This window comes from Eublepharis macularius, chromosome 10 (genome assembly GCF_028583425.1).
Source record: "Eublepharis macularius isolate TG4126 chromosome 10, MPM_Emac_v1.0, whole genome shotgun sequence".
NCBI lineage: Eukaryota > Metazoa > Chordata > Lepidosauria > Squamata > Eublepharidae > Eublepharis > Eublepharis macularius.
The window spans coordinates 88,663,293-88,680,955 of NC_072799.1; the positions used below are offsets into that span (position 1 = coordinate 88,663,293).

The 17,663-nt window shown below is 42.7% G+C and overlaps 1 protein-coding gene across 3 annotated transcripts in view; it reads left to right on the forward strand.

Annotated features, from left to right (window-relative positions):
- LNX1 (ligand of numb-protein X 1) overlaps window positions 1-17,663 on the forward strand; it is a 162,622-nt gene that overhangs the window by 84,233 nt on the left and 60,726 nt on the right. For all 3 annotated transcript variants that reach the window (XM_054989515.1, XM_054989517.1, XM_054989518.1), the window contains one exon: window positions 17,375-17,616. In XM_054989515.1, coding sequence (XP_054845490.1) covers window positions 17,375-17,616 — 242 coding nt within the window. The remainder of the gene's footprint in view (window positions 1-17,374; window positions 17,617-17,663) is intronic.

Consider the following 17,663-nt stretch of genomic DNA (forward strand, 5'->3'; position numbering starts at 1 on the left):
CCAGCCAAGCTGCAAAAACATAAAGCAACATGAAACCTAATCTCTCCAAATGGGGAGAGAGAATAAAAGCAGAGACCAAAAGGGAGGGGGAAAGTGTGCCCAAGGCCAAACTGAAACAAGAGGAAGATGGCCACTGGTACAGAAGGGGCATATTATACATCCCAACCAATTTAAGGAAAGAAATCTTACAACAATGTCATGATGCCAAAACAGCTGGACATTTTGGGTACCTTAAAATCCTACACTTAATACAAAAACAGTTTTGGTGGCCAGCGATGAGAAAAGATGTTTCTTGATATGTATCCTCCTGCCCAGTGTGTACAATGGGAAAATGTAGGCAGGGAAAAACCCCTGGACTCTTGCAACCCTTAGAAACCCCTCCTAGACCATGGGCTGTAATTTCAATGGACTTCATCACTGACCTTCCCCCCCTCCAAAGGACACACTGTCATTTTAGTGGTGGTGGATCTGTTTTCAAAACAGGCTCATTTTATTCCCTGTACTACAATCCCTACAGCTAAAAAACTAGCCAGCCTGTTCATGAAACATGTGGTCAAACTGCACTCCTTTCCTAATAAGGTAATATCCGACCGAGGTCCGCAGTTTGTTGCCAACTTCAAAGTTGCTGGAATTGAACAAGGAATTAACTCCACCTACCATCCTGAGAGCGATGGACAATCAGAATGCACAAATCAAGTGCTGGAACAGTTCCTAAGATGCTACATTAACTATCAGCAGGATGATTGGATTGATTTTCTCGATTTTGCCGAATATGCATATAACAACTCAATACACAGCTCTACAGGAGCCACCCCTTTTAAAATAGTACATGGATATGAGGGAAACACCTTGCCTTTTGCTGCAACCCCTGAATCCAAACAACCAGGAGACCTAGAGGGATGGTGGGCTAATTTAACTTCCCAATGGGGAATCATCCAAAAGACTTTGGACAAAGCAACGGAGGACTATAAGAAATCTGCTGATAGAAAACATTCCGAACAATGGAATCTACGACCAGTAGACTTTGTATACATTTCCACCAAAAACATTAAGGGAGAGCAACCTAGTAAAAAACTGGGGTGGAGATTTTTAGGACCTTTTCCTGTAAAGAAATTAATCAACAAAGTAACTGTAGAAATTGAACTCCCAAAGAATTTAAAACAAACCCACCCAGTATTCCACTTCAGTCTTCTGAAAAAAGCTTCTCCCCCTGACCAGTGGCATCCAGAACGGGGTGCCCCTCACCCAATACTAGTAGATGGACAGATTCATTATGAAGTGGAAGAAATCCTGGATTCTAAAATAAAATACAACAAGCTTTTCTACCTAGTCAGGTGGAAGGACTTTGATGAATCATACAGAGAATGGGTAGAACATTCCCATATGAATGCACCTAGACTTATTTCAAACTTCCATAAACGTTATCCTGACAAGCCTGGCCCTTGAGGGGAAGGGCCATCTTTGGGGAGGCAGAATGTCATGTATGAACCCCATCCATGGCAGTACTAATGCAGACCTGTTGTTCTGAACCAATGTTCCATGCTGTAACTTGATGTCATATTGCATATGCCCTAACTGTTTCTTTCACAGGCTTATTGCAGGTGCTTTTCTAACGGACTGTAGAAAGTTCCAGTGCTCATGACCTTGTATACTATTCACTCCTGTGTATTGCTATGTCTTGCTTTCTCAGTGACTCAACTTGATAGTACAAATATGTGAGATGTTCCCAGGGTGGTTCACGCCAAAAATCCTGTTTACTGTTGGGAGGGGGGAAGGAGCAAACGTATAGGTTAAGAGGAAGGATTTTCCCACATGTTCCTATTCCTGTCAATCTTGCTCTTACTGCTCGCCTTGCTTCTGAGTAACCCTATGGACATATATATGGAAATGATTTGGTTTCTGAATAAAACCATTTAACCAAGAGCCTGGACTTCTTGTTGTAATGGTACAGGGATCTGTCTGCCATATCCTGTCATCCACAGCCTGACAGTTGTGAGGAAAAAATGGAAAATGCAAGAATATTGTAAACCACTTTGGGTTCCCATTGGGACAAAAGGCAGGGTATCAATGAAGTTTTAAAAATACTTTCATGGTATTCCATTCCTATTATCTGTTTAGAGCTAGATTAGAAATCTACTTTTTTTCTTGTCTGTAAACTCATTTATTATGAGGGCTAAAAAACACTAGTATTGTAAAAAGAAAAAAAAAACTTCTACTGTCTCCACCAAGAAACCCTGCTGTTCCAGGGTTATAGGCAAGGCTGTCATTCACTTTTATTTTAAATGGTTCCTTGCAAGTTGTTAAAGGTCAGATCGTGAATCTAACAGGTCAAGGGAATCACTTTCTTTTTTAATTAGAAAACTTTATTTGCAATTTTCTCTCTCTCCATCCATCTCAGGTCCTTCACATCAGCAACTGGGCAACTGATTTACATGTTCAAACTTTTAAGAAACCCTTTGCAGGAGAGTTAATGACAGAATTTGATGTGCTTTCCTTATACAAATAGGTTATTTACTGCTGGTTTCTATCAGGACATGCTGTCTATTGAAATGCCAATAACTTAAAGAGTCAGCAGGGGATTAAGGTCACAAAGGTCAGAGGTAAATGTCACTAAATCCTGACTTCAGGGAGGCTCTTAACACCATGTTCCATCAAATAAAGAGGTGTAAAGACAATGTTCAATTGTTTTGTAATGATCGGCCTGGGGCGTCTCTTCACGTCCTCAATGGACTAATACTGGTAGGACAGTGAAACTTGGAGTCTAATCTCTAGAGGCCTCTCTGAACTGGACCAGTGTGTCTTGAAACTATTTTATGCTTCAGACTTGGTCATTTTCTCCCTAACTTGGCCATCAGCATAAGCTTCAAAGATGTGCACTTGTGACTTCTTTGGTGACTTTAAAATAGGAAAAATAATTTGTTTGTTTGTGTGTGTGTTCGTGTGTTTGTTGGATTTATATCCCACCCTCCCGACAGGTGAGCTCAGGGCATAAAATCGTAAAAATTACAACTTAAAAACCACAACTTAAATAGTTAAAATCATTAAAAAAATAAAATCCACAGATCTCATTAATAATCAGTCAAATATGAGAATTAGCACCATCCCAGGTTTACTGTATAAAGACAATGAATGTAGGGAAACTAAACGTACATTGCACATGTGTCCAGAGTTAAAATACCAAAATACGATATATCAATAATATTCCAAGGGTACAAGAAGTAGAGGAGCTGCAAGGACTTGTGAGGAGCGTCTCGTTTCCCCCTCTCCTGCCATGTCCTCTTTCCCTTCCACGGTCCCATTATTACTATTGTTACAGTTTTGATGCCATAATAGCTTGTTGTTTTTAGTAGCAGTGATGCTAGTGGTAAGCAGCACTAAGCAGTAATAGAAATATTGTTAGAGTAGCTTCCTTGCGAATGGTCAGAACCATGCAAGTTATCTAACTCCAAACCGCAATACAGAATGCTCTTGTAGGTGTTTCCAGGGGGCTCTTTTAGGTGCTTTCAGGAGGGTTTGTTAACACTGTCAGTTTTGACCTTTTCCTTTGAATGGCCCCCTGCCCCTACTGCCCGCATTCTGTGCTTCAGTGCAAACTGTTTTTGAAGCTTTCTCGTGTTTCTTATTCTATTGAATTGGGCTTGCTGTTTTAAAAAGAGTACATCCAAGTCCCATCAAGTGCTGGATTTTGTGGGCTGGATCGTGCCCTGTTACAAAGCCTTGCTGGACATATGGGATTAGTTGCACAATGCTCTGGACTGAGAATTAAATAATTTTGAATTAAAGTTTGGAGAGGATGTGTTTTTCCACAAAAAATGGTTTAATTCTCCATCCTCCCCTGCCCCCCAACCAGGGATTATAGAATAATACAGATTCCTGTCCAAACAAGCAAGGTATTTAGTGCTTTCCATGTACTTTAAGAAATGTACTTTTTAAGAAAATATGCTATGATTTCTTCTTTTTAAAAAATACCTCATAACGCCAGCATAAAATAGCATATAACTATAGAATTGCTGTAAAAGAAACCAGCACATCAAGAACATCAGCAATGAAGGGAAGGTCACGTCTGTTTTGCAATTCATAAAGCCTCTAAGGCGGAACTTCTAACAAGAGCCTTTGGACTGACTTGATGGCTTCGGTAGCTTGTTCTTAGAGGCAGGAATCTCTTAGGGTTCTTGTTTATAAAGTTTCTTCTGGCTGTCTGAATACATTTGTTTAAAGCATTTGATGTCTTAAACTTTTTGTGATTTATATGGTTTTTAATCAGTTACCCACCTTGAATTGCCAACTCTGGATTGGGAAATTCCTGGAGATTTGGAGATGAAGCCTGGAGTTTGGGGGGAGGGGGGACCTCAGAGTGGTATAATGCTGTACAGTCCACCTCCCAAGCAAACATTTTCTCCAGAGGAACTGATCTCTGTAGTCCAGAGATCAATAGTAGTTTCAGAGGAATCCTCATGGAGGTTAGAAATCTTAGTCCCAGTTGCCTGGGAGAAAGATGGACTTATAAATGTTTTAAACAAATAACAAAAAACTTAAGCTTCTTAATGACAAACTACAAAAACTAAAACTATCTTGAGTTATTGTAAGGGCTACTGAGCTTTATACATGTCAGGGATGCTGAGACTACAATCGGGTACTTTAGGATAAGGCCTAGCCTAGAGGATTTCCATTGGCTCTGAATTTTCTGAGCCTAGAGCCATTTTCATGCGCAAAAGAGAAAAGAATAATGCAAAATTGAGCCCTGCCTTTCTCCTGCAACATACAGCATGCATGTTAATTCAGCTCTATTCATGTTTAGTCAGAAGAAGTAAGCCCAGTTCAATTTAGCGTTCACAGAATTGCAGCTTGTCTGGTATAAATGCCTGGGGAGCTTGGTCTTCTGCCCTCACCTGGTGATTAGAGATGGGCACAAACAGTAATCCGAACAAAAAAAAGCCACAAACAGCCCAGTCTGCTGTTCGCGAACAAGCTGTTCGTGAGGCCCCATTCTAAACGAACAGGTGGTCGTTGCAAGCCTCGTTCGTTGCTGTTCATTGCTGTTCGTCAAGCCAAACAGTCTGGTACCTGCAATAAATTCCCATGGCAACTCAGGCAGGGATTGTCTGAGCTCTGTCTGAACTCCTGCTGTTGCCTTGGAACCCCCAATCTAAGCCCAATTTAGCTCGATAAATTGCTTCCTTTCAAGTGTGGAGCTCCAAATTTGTTACAAGGGAGCAAAGACCAGGGGGGAGGGGGGCTCCCACCTCTGCAGACGGTGGAGAGACAGTTGCTGTTGGCATTTTGATAGAGAGAGTGCATTGGAGCTTGAATTTTCTTTGTGTGTGGTGGGATAGGGATCTACCTCTTCAAGTTCCAGGGCTGCAGTCAGGCTCTGGGCCAAGCTATTATTTATTATTGGTACCTTTCCTGGTGCCTGCTCAGGTCAGGTTTCTGGGAGTGGTGCAGTAGGGATCTTGACTTGGATGATGGCTGGAGGAGAGCCTGCTGGCCCCCATGAACAGCCAACCACAAACATGTTCGTGAACAGGGCCATGTTCATGGTTGTTCGTGAGTCCTTGTTTGTGGATGGCAATGAACAACGAACATCATGTTCGTGTTTTTTTTCTGTTCATGTTCATCTCTACTGGTGATCAGAGAAATATCTTCTGACTTCTTCCAGTCATTGATCTTACAACACCTCTGCTAGAGATAGTCTTCTAATTCTGGATTCAGGTAAGTTTGCCCACTGTTTTAAATTGGCCATGTCAATATAAATGCTATTTTAGCAGGAATCAGAGACACCAATTATCACATTTCCCCTGTTTTTGACTTATCTTGATGTTTATGCAAGTATATAGTCCCACATCATAGGACTACACCAGTTTGGTGTAGTAGTTAAAAGTGCCGGGACTCTAATCTGGAGAACTGGGTTTGATTCCCCACTCCTCTGCTTGAAGCCAGCTGGGTGACCTTGGGTCAGTCACAGCTCTCTCAGAGCCCTCTCAGCCCCACCCACCCCACAGGTTGATTGTTGTGGAGATAATAATGACATTAAAGAGCCCCGTGATGCAGAGTGGTAAGCGGCAGTACTGCAGTTCAAGCTGTGCTCATGACCTGAGTTCGATCCCAGCGGAACCTGGATTCAGGTAGCCGGCTCAAGGTTGACTCAGCCTTCCATCCTTCCGAGGTCAGTAAAACGAGTACCCAGTTTCCTGGGGGTAAAGTGTAGATGACTGGGGAAGGCAAGGGCAAACCACCCCATAACAAAAAGTCTGCCAAGAAAACGTCGTGATGTGACATCCCCCATGGGTCAGTAATGACTCAGTCCGTGGACAGGTTGTTCCTTTACCTTTTTTAATAATGACATACTTTGCAAACTGCTCTGAGTGGGTGTTAAGTTGCCCTGGAGGGTAGTATATAAATTGAATACTACTACTACTAGTACTACTACTACTACTACTACTACTACTACTACTACTACCACCACCACTACTACTACTACTACTACTACTACTACTACTAATAATAATAATAATAATAATAATATATCTGCTCCCTAAATTAACAGAATAATTGCTCACTTTCACTTACTATAGAATTGTGAATAGATGGAACCAGTGGTACGTGCTTAATGTTGCATTGCTAATCTGAAAGACTTTAACCTATAAAATGTACAGGAATAAGAACAACCAGATTTTGGTGTTATGGGATGATCCTGATTAAATGCCTTCAGCAACCCATTTGTCTTAAATGAATAGTATTTATATGTCATACTCTAAATATATGTAACAATTGCACAACTGGCTTCTACTCTTTTTAATCTTAATTTGTTTCCTCCATTTTATGTGCCTGCTATACACTTAACCTGCAAATGGTGTGCATTTTGAGGTGTCAGACAAATCTGTAGCAAAAGAACTTAGTTTAAAGTAGAAGCCAAAAAACAGTGTGGAAAAGCCGCTGATTAAGTCTCAAGATGTTAATTATTTGGGGGGCAGGGGCTGCAACATGCTATAGTACAAATAGAATTTAAAACATACTCTTTAAGGCATGATTTGTTTTTTTTAAAGGAGCTCTGCTGGAGTACTGTTTAAGAAAAGGTGGTGCTTCCGTTATGTTTGTGCGATTTCTGCACCCAAATTAGCATTATTTCCAGTGCCTTAAAAATCAGTGCATATTAGGGTTGCCAACCCCCATGTGGGGCTTGGAGATCTCCTGGAATTACAACTGAACTCCAGAAAACAGACATCAGCTCCCCTGGAGAAAATGGGTGCTTTAGGGGGTGGAATCTATGGCATTATATCCCATGGAACATTGCACTTTTTCTGGGACCGCGTTTTCCCGCAGTCCCAGGAAAAGTGCCAAAAAATGGAAACCAAACAGCCTGCAATGGTTTTGCAAATGCCTGCCTCCTTCACCCAGCCGGGATCGGGAGTGGAGCAGGCAGAATGGTTGCTGTGGGCTTGAACATGATATTCAAATGATGTCAGTGTAATTGGTATCTCAATCTTCCCCTAGTGTAATGGATATGCCTGTTTTTCCTTATTTTTCTTTCTGTATCTTTGGGGGGAAAAGAATCATCAGGTGTGTCTGCACAACCAATCGCAAGTAATTCTGATCGAAAACACACACTAGATAATCACACAGAAAAAATATTTCAGCAAATGTCTGGTTGAGAAAACAGGTAAAACTGAAGGTATGCCATCAAGTCATTCCTGTGGGAACAATAGGAAGATGAGAATCAGGGATCCCAAGCTGTTACAGAGCATTTATCATCTAGATTATATTAATGGGTAGTGATCGCATACCATGTGCCAGATAATACAGGGAGAGGTGCCTTTGTCTTCCAAACGGGTGGGTCTTGGTTTCATTGGTCCTGCTTTGCATCTTGCCCTGCAAAAAGGCTTCTTCAAAAGTTGTCAGCAGGGGCTGGCAACAAGTATCCTTGCCATATGGTTAAAGTAACTCGTCAACTTATGTAACAGCGCTTAAAAGCCATTTTCCAGCAGCAGTTCACATGACTGTGGCAGCCAGGTAGTAAACAAGTCCATGCTCGCACAGTTTGGTTGCTGGGAAATAATGCTGGTTGTTGCGGCCATGTCAGGTCAGCTGTTGCTTTCTTTACATGGCTGTGCATGTTTGGGGGTGCGGGGAGCATGTTTCATGGAGAGCTTGAACCAAGCAAGAAGAAAAGTTGTTGATGGGAACATAAGTCAGAGAAATGAAATAATATGAGGATATCTGTGACAGAGATGATGTTGGCTTTGTTGTGTAGCTTTTTCTTAATGTTGATTTTGAAAGCCAAACAAGGTAATATGGAAATTAAACTAGAACTACACATATGCAATTCATCTGACCCATAGGCTCTTATTTGCATAGAAATTAGTTCCTTTGCTTAATGATATATTCTTTTTCAAAATAGTGTAAGTGAAATACTGTGTTTGCCTGAATGGAAGTCTAGTTTTTTTCCCTAGTGGGCCATCAAGAAAAAGAGAAGGTTATTTTGAATTTACAAGTTACAAATATGTACAGTAATAAATTTGGGGGAGGGTAACCAATTTTTGGAAGTAGTTGTATGTTTATAGCTGTCCTGTCTTCTTTTGAGATTACATTAGTAATCTCCAAGGCTTTTTCTCAGCTGGAACGTGGTGGAACGGAGTTCCGGAACCTCTTGAAAATGGTCACATGGCTGGTGGCCCCGCCCCCTGATCTCCAGACAGAGGGGAGTTTAGATTCCCCTCCGCGCCACTCGGCGGCACAGAGGGCAATCTAAACTCCCCTCTGTCTGGAGATCAGGGGGCGGGGCCACCAGCCATGTGACCATTTTCTCCTCAGGCAACCCACTGAGTTCCACCACCTCTTTTCCCAGAAAAAAAGCCCTGGTAATCTCTAAAAGACAACACACATTTCATCAGATGTTACTGGAAATCTGAAGTACAACTGTTTTTCTGAAGAGAAATGTGAACACTGCCGAGGTTTCCTGATGCATGTATACACAGTACAATAACTATATGCATGTTAATTAAATGTAATGGCAAACTAAGTGTGTACACTAGAGTTGCCACCAAATGTTGTAAAATTCAACATAATTGTAAACAAGACATTCATAGTAATTTTGAAAGATGTCATTAAATTTCTCAGGAGGGTTATGCTTCTCTCAAACCTTGGTCACAGTTTTCAACAACAGCAAAATTTGAAAGATCTTGCAGAAGGCAAACAGCTGCAGAATTTTCGAGAGAGGACCCAGGATATCTGTAAGATTATCATAATTCTCAAGGTGTGTCTGAACTCTTCGCAACATAGAAGTAGTATCCATATATATATATAATTTCATGTGTAAAGCATCCCTATTGAACTTCCTTAGGAATCCAGATTCAAAATCTCACTCTCACTAGTTTCGAATCTTAGGCCTAATTTTTAACATCTTGTAGAATTAGGATGAGATCCCTTTAATCATAGATCACACAATGACAAAATTTGTTCAGCAGAAGCACATCTTAAAAGTTTGCCATTTTATCAGCTCATTGCAGGATAGCTGTTGTGGGTTTTCCGGGCTGTATTGCCGTGGTCTTGGCATTGTAGTTCCTGGCGTTTCGCCAGCAGCTGTGGCTGGCATCTTCTGAGGTGTAGCACCAAAAGACAGAGATCTCTCAGTGTCACAGTGTGGAAAAGATGTAGGTCATTTGTATCATTGCAGGATACTTTTTTCTATAAGAAAATATCATATGTATCCCATTAACTTGCTGTTTAGTGTTAGCAAGTAATAATGCTTTGGGAAAACATGGAGCTCTTAATATCCAAGCAGGTGGCTGGGGCGGTGCACAGAGGCTGTCTGCACTCTGCATGTCGCCCCGGCCACCAGCTGTGGCTGGCCCGCGGCTGCTGCGCCCGGCCGGGGGTGTGTGGCGGCGGCGGCGGCGGCGGCGTGGGGCTGGCCAGCTGCAGCAGCTGCGGGTCAGCCACGCCAGCTCCGTGGTGTGTGCCTCCACCCCGGCACCCCCTCTGTCGCTCATTTTTATCCCATAAAGCAGATCAGTATTATTATTCCACTTTTGCAGATGAAGGGCTGAGGCTAATGGTAGCATGCCTCAGAGGTTCTGGGTGGGTTCATGGCAGAAGCGAGATTTGGATCTGCTTATATGTAACTCAGTCTCTTAACTGTTACAACAGATCTGCTTCAATTTACAAGGTTTTTCCCGCCAACAATATCCACAGCTGGTAATTGTGAATTAAGAGAATCTAAACTTAGATTTTTGTGAGCAAATCTGAGCTATTAGCATTTGTTAAGGAAAACTCTCTTGATTTGTTTTAGCTATAATTTAAACAAAATAAAGTAGTTGAAATAGTTTTAGGATCTTTTTTTGGTAATTGTTTTAATGTTTTGAAAAGCCTCTTGGGAACTTGGCTAGGAAGCCATATAGAAATATAGGAAATAAATAGAACATAAAATACCTCTCATGTGTTATGTAGATGAAAGGGCAGATTCATTTTGAAGTTATCAAACAGAAATTATTTCCAGAGCAACCAGCCTTTAATCATTTAATGATTCCAAACAAGGAGGGAGGGGAACTCAGGTAATCCATCACTTTCCTGCATGCAGCAAAATTAATTGATTAAAAATACTAGTTTAAGGAGACTGTATGAAACCAAGTATTTTCATTTTGTGGTAGAAAATCCCAAAATACAATTGGTAGTCATAATAAAGAGTGAATCATAGAATCATAGAGTTGGAAGGGGCCATACAGACCATCTAGTCCAACCCTCTATTTTTCCTATTTTTCTATGAGAATAATTCTTTTTTTCCTGAAAAGATGTAAATATTAATTGACATCATCATCATCATCATCATCATCATCATCATAACCTTTTATTGGCATACAAAAGAATTAAAATATTAATTGACAGAAAGGTTACATCAAATGCTATTCTTAAGTGAAAATTATTTTTTTTCAGTCCAGAAATATAGCAGAGGGTTCCCCCCCCCCCTTTCATTACATTATTTTTGGATGTTTTTATTTCCTCTGGAGAATTATCTGCTTGAATCTCCTATTGTGCTACTGGTGCTGCTTGAGAAAGGATTAAAGATGTGTACAAAATTGTTTTTGTTTTAACACTCTATATCCTCCCCCCCTTCATTGTTGCATATTGGCTAGCAGTAGAGTTGCCAACAGGCCTGTGAAAATGTCTTGTCCTTTTAATACGGGCTGAATGAGATGCCATTTACCAGGTGATAATGGCCGTTTTCACACTGCTTACCAGCCATGGAACATCATGCCAAGCTCCCGGAACGACAGCATCTTCCTGGCGCGATTTCGCACGAGAACTGCAAAATCGTGCCAGGAAGATGCTGTCGTTCTGGGAGCTTGGCGCAATGTTCTGTGGGCGGTAAGCAGTGTGAAAATGGCCAGTGTTTACTTCCATGCCATGAAAAGCTTCAGCTACCCATTTTCACACTGTAAGCCCTTATTAAAAAGACTGGACATTTTTATCTAGGCCTGAAAGCAACCTGGCTAGCAGCTGCCTCCCATGGGGAGGGTGGGAGAGAATGCATCGCATTTGACTCCATCCACCTTTCCAGTTGGCAGCACTGCCTCCCTGCATGCTAGTGTGTGCAAGCAAAATGTCTTCCCCTGTGAGTTACAGACACAGCTACACAGAGAAAAGAATAGCAGGCAAACAGAAGATGTTGATACCTACATAGAATCAAATCAAACCACTCTACCTAAGCCAGTGGGCAGCAGGCAATGTATCAATTTAAAAACACTCGGAAAGGCAAGGCTATTGGTGCACTTCTCTTTGGCACAATGTGTGTAACTCTGATGATTGGTAAACATCCTGTTAAGACATCTGCTGGATCACTCTCTCTTCAATTCTCCTTCCTCCCTTTGATCTTATAGAACTCTGATCTAGACACCTCAATATTTTGAAACGGTGGGCAAGCCTGTTGCAGAAGTCTTTATAATGGCCAGCTGGCCCAGCCTGATTTATTATATGCCCACCAACGCATCAAAGATGAAAATAGGGACAGCCTTGGGCTTGAGCCCAAGGCAGAGCCTGGCAATATGATCTGTATGATCTGGCAGGATGATAGCAGGGCCAGTGCAAAACAAGACAGAGCTGGCGGAGATCGCTCCGTAGAGGGTTTGTCAATTTCATCTTCTCCTGCCCAAAGGCTCTGTCAATTTCACCTCTCCAGTCTAAAACTGTGTGGGGTCGCAACCAGAGGGCAGCAAGGAATGGAAATGGCCTGGAGCTGCCTTCCAGAGCCGGGCTTGGACCTGGAGAGGTTCTAATGGGCTGAAGTTTCCCTTCTGGCATTTCACAGCCCCTTCACACAGCTCCAGTAAATAGCAAAGCCTTTGCCCTGCCGCCAGCTCTGTCTTTTTAAACGACTCTTCCCAGCTAACATTGCATCTCCCAGCATATGTTCTTCACATGTCAGATGTCTCATGTAGAGAGACTCTGAGTCAGAAGCTGGGTTGAAACAGATCTAGATAACAGTGGCATTGAGTCCTGATAGTGATATTGGTTCTGCTGTGGAAAGACCTGATACCATAGAATTTCTGTGCCAGTGACACTTCTTGGAATCTCTAGGACAGAAGCTGAAACACTCCAAGGCATTTGAAATTTCTACTTGAGAAGCGGTACTTCCCACTTTGGTAGGTGGAGCTGGCACATAGAAGCAACTGTTCTACACATCAGGTCAAGTGTGGGCTCATTATTAAACTTATTTTGTTTATTAACAGCCTGAAATCTACTTTCATATTTCCTTCCTGGAGCGCGTTTGTATGAAAGGCATCAGCTGCCTTTCACTATGGAAAAAAGATAACAGTAAGAGAAAGTAGGGCAAGTACGTAAGAGACTGATTAGAAAGCAGACTTAATTACAAGCAGAAACATGTTTGAAACCGTTGCAGAGGCAGAATGGGGGTTGGGTGTGGGAAGAAGTGATGGGCAATTTCCTCAAAGTGGCCTGATTTTGTGTCCTTGTATGACTCTTGTTAATTGTATATTTATCTTCAATCTTTAAAGTGAAAACACTTTGAGCAAATGCTTGCATTGTGTGTAAGAGAGAAATTTTGCTGTAGAAGATTAATTCTAAGTAAACTAAATTTAAGCAATATTTGCTTTTCAGGCTTGTATATTCTAGATCATATTTGCTTACGGTTCTAGACAGGCAGTGAAAGTAAGTTTACTGAGCTCCTAATAATGGATATGTTGTGTTCAGCTTGGTGGGTCACAAGTTGTGCAGGCCTGAACTTGAGATTTTTTCGTGCTTCAAACACTTTAGTCATAGAGCATCCGCCATCTGAAATTACAGCTATACTTTCTCAGAGTCTCTGTGCATGAGACATCTTACACAAGGACGCTCAAGTTTAGGGAGACGCAATGTTAGCCGGGAAGCGTAGTTTTAAAAGTGCCTGAAGGAGGCTGGCAACTGGTGGGAGATGTAGGAGCTGACGAGGTCAGGCTGGTAATGTCATGACATTGCCAGAGACACTCTGACATGGGTGACTGGCAGTGACGTGAATGTATCATTGGAGATACTCTAGCATTTGGATATGCTCGAGCAAACTATATAGAGTTTTGCCTTAATGCTAGAGCATCCCTGGCAATGTGCTGACATCACTTCCAGGTGCACAGGACCCTGCCCACCCTTGCCCCTCATTTCCCCCCTCATTTTTCTCCCACTGGTCAACTTAGCAGCGGCAGGAAGGACCCACTTGAGACGGAGAATCGCCCACTCCCAGCAGGAATTTGGCAACCCTAACCTGAAGCTAGCTTACAACAGATAATTGTTTCATTTAACCCTCACAAACCCCCTGTAAACATTAGGTCATCCAGTGGCCTCCATAGTTAGGGATTTGAACTAGAGTTGCCAAGCGCCTGCTGGGAGCTGAAGTTCTTCCACCTCCAGTGGCTGCTGACTACTGGCTGTGCAGCAGCCGGTGGAAGAATTCAGAAGTGATATCAATTCTCTCTGGGAATTGCTGGAAACTGTTTTACCATATTGTCAGGAGGACCTCCTTTGACCAGGGCCATTTTCACACTGCTTACCGGCCACAGAATATCACGCCAAGCTCCAGGAATGACAGTGTCTTCCTGGCGCGATTTTGCATGAGAACAGCATTTCTTGCGTAAAATCGTGTCAGGAAGACGCTGTCGTTCCGGGAACTTGGCACGATATTCCATGGTTGGTAAGCAGTGTGAAAACGGCCTAGGCCAGTAACTGAGGCCTGAAGGGCTCAGAGAAAGAGCCTGAGGACCAGCTAGATCACGAAGGGCCTGGTGCTGCAGAAGCACTGGTTGACCATACGCCAGCAGCGCCAGAGACCACTCTTCCAGGGCCTGCAAGTGAGGCACTGTCCAACCGTGTGCCAACAGCCCCAGAGATAGGATTATCTGGGCCCCTTAGCAACCTGCAGGAGGGGGTGTCTTGGTACTCACTGGTGTCCCTTTTCTTTGTGTGTGCAAAGCGAGCACATGCTCCCAGGTGAGCTGTGATGACATCACTTCTGGAAGTGACATCACCACATTGCCTGCAGGAGTGCTCCTGCACTTTGCACAGGGATGATTCTTCAAGAATCCGTCTCTTTGGGGCCAAAACTGGCCCTGCATGAAGCACAGGAGCACTCCTGTGGCAACACAATGACAACGCTTCTGGAAGTGATGTCGTCATGCCAGGCTGGAAGTGCTTGAGCTGTGTGTTTCCTGGGTTGCCTGGTTTCAGGGCCAGGCAGAATATGAACCCAGGCCCCTAGTCCCTCAGGATTGCCTCCCACTCCATAGGAATGGCGACGGCAAAGGCCCCCGTCAGAAGTGGCTCAAAGGAGAAGAAGTGTGAGGTTGGCAGCATGCCCACTTCCCAGCAGATTCAGAAGAGAACCCTGAGTGCAATACTTCCTTGCAGGATCCCGGCCAGAGCATAATGGAGCCTCCTGAGTTCCCACACCTGCCAGCAAGAGCAGCTGGCACCCCAATTCAGAAACATCTGGGGGATCCACTATAACGGTTCAAAAACCTCTTCTTGGCTATATTTGTGATTCTGTATTTTAGGAAAACGTGCTGTGGCTGCTTTTTATACCCCTAAGACTAGATGTACAGGAAATTCTTGGGCCGTATTTATTGCATGCTCAGTGTTGTTTTGAACACATCCATCTCTGCTGTGTGAACCTAAGGGCAGGAACCTGCATGAGTACCCGGTTCTTTTACTTGCAAGCAAAAGGGAATACCACAATCCTGAGGAATAATTCCTGCAATCTGAAACAACAGAGAAGGGGAGATTCCCCCCCCCCGCCTTTTGTGCCTCTGCACTGCCTGCTGTCTTCTAATGCGGTCAGCTGTATGGGTATGAAAACTAATGACTGAATCGACAAGGGGTGGGGCTCTGCATGGGAAAGGCCTTCATTAGAAGGCCTCGACTTTCAACAGTCCTGCCAAATCTGCAGCAAACCAACAGGTGAAACAAGAAGGGAGGCTTGTTTCTAATAACATCTGAGGAAGCCTTTTGTCAAGCCAGTGGGAATGCTGGATCTGGGAGGCAGCTGCAGGGACTCTCCAGAAGGGATGGTGGCTTTGACGGACGCTGATTGTCATGATGCAGAATTCAGCAGCCTCCTGTACGTGCGCCCCCCCCCAAACCATAAATTGACGCGAACAAGCTTTTGTGCCTCACACTGGCCTCTTTCATTAGCCAAAGACAAAGGACCGATTATAGGCCGTTTGCTCACTGCTTATCGGCCACAGAACATCACGCCAAGCTCCCGGACCGACAGCTCCCGGGAGCTTGGCACAATGTTCTGTGGCCGGTAAGCAGTGTGAAAACGGCCATAGACTCCATTCTTGGTTTTCTTCAATCACCTGCTAGGCGTGTCTCTCTGTTTCCTATGCACTGAAGCTATGACTGCAAATAGCTTCGTGTTGTTAGGATGGCTTCTTCGCGAGAAGTCAGATTTTGTGTGAATTATTAATTTAATCCATTACTACTGGGCATTGTCTTCTCCCCTCCTCTTTACTTCTGGAGAAACGCAACATGTCTGACACCTTTCCATAGTGTTTACTGTGTAATGTTGCGCACAGTTCAATGAAATGAATTCATGTAAAGTGTGGATTTCCTGCTGTTACTTCATTGGGGACAGACAATACTTTGTTCAAAGATCTGAAGGTGACAAAATAAAACAGTCATTGCTTGTGCTGTGTTCTCTCTTTTCCCTCCTACTATTTTCTTTTTAAAAATGTTATAGAAATTTTATATAAAAAGAAAAGATATGACAACAGAAAGTGTATAAAAAGAAAATTTACAAACATTACATTTGGAATTAAACTGAGACATACAAACTTATATAAATACTACATTTGGAATTAGTTTGAGATATATGCTAACACTGCATTTAAAATTACATTAAACTAATAGAAAAAATACATTCAAAATTTCATTACCTTCGTTACGATTTCATTACCAAAATCGTTACCTTGCTATGCTTTTTACTTAACTACCCCAAATTATTTTAGAGCATTTTTATTAACTCGATAGAATGTGCAGCCCACTCCTGTTATTAAGGGAAGATTAAGGAAGGTTCCTTATTTAAACTGTCTTTGTGGATATTCTCAAGGGGGGTGGGGAATTGGTACTTTAATACACATTATGTTAGAATGTCCTCTTTATATTAGTCTTAGAAACAGGTTTTTAACACGGTTCCTAGATAATTTTTCAGCTCTGACTCAATATGTTAGTTTTACTCCTTTTATCTGATAGCTCTCTGATCCCTTGCTGTTGTGAGATTCTTTTACTGGTTTAGTATCATGTCAAGATGATGCCATTCAACAGAGGGGTTTGGACTGCTCAAGACTTTTAGTCAAGGAGCTTTATTCAGATTAAAGGAAAGAAAAATCCTGTCCACTAGCAATAGCAATGGGAGCAAAGAAAGTGCTTAATTGTTCTTCCTCATCTCTCTGAAAAAGGTATGATGTGTCTCCAGGCTTGGTGACCATGGGTTTTAATCTAATTAAACCATTTAGTTTTCTAAACACATGTAATAGTAATAGTAATAGTAATAGTAATAGTAATAGTAATAGTAATAGTAATAGTAATAGTAATAGTAATAGTAAACATTCAATATATATACTGCCCTTCAGGACAACTTAACGTCCACTCAGAGCCATTTAGAAAGTGTGTTATTATTATCCTCATGGCAATCACCCTGTGAGGTGGGTAGGGCTGAGAGAGCTCTGAGAGAGCTGTGACTGAGCCAAGGTCACCCAGCTGGCTTCAAGGGGAGGAGTGGGGAATCAAACCCAGCTCTCCAGATTAGAGTCCTGCTGCTCTTAACCACTACACCAAACAGGCTCTATTTTTTTCTTATCATCTTTCTCTTTTCTCTCCCTTGCTTTTTGCTTAGATGTAAAGGAGCATCCCATTATGGCCTTACTAAGGACCGAAAGCGACGCTCACAGGATGGATCTCCAGACTCTACTGCTGCTTTGACTGTAGCGGCTGCTGGCCCAGAGCTCTCTGCTGCTGCCTCTATAGCTTTAATGACAGATGAGCCGGGTTTAATTAATCCAGCCTTCAGCGCCACCTCTGAGGACGGCCAGTCGGGACCCAGCTCTGCCGATCTCAGCAGAAGCCACCAAACTAGATGTAAGAACCAAAGAGAGGAACCTCCGATTCTGCTGAAGCCTCTTTAG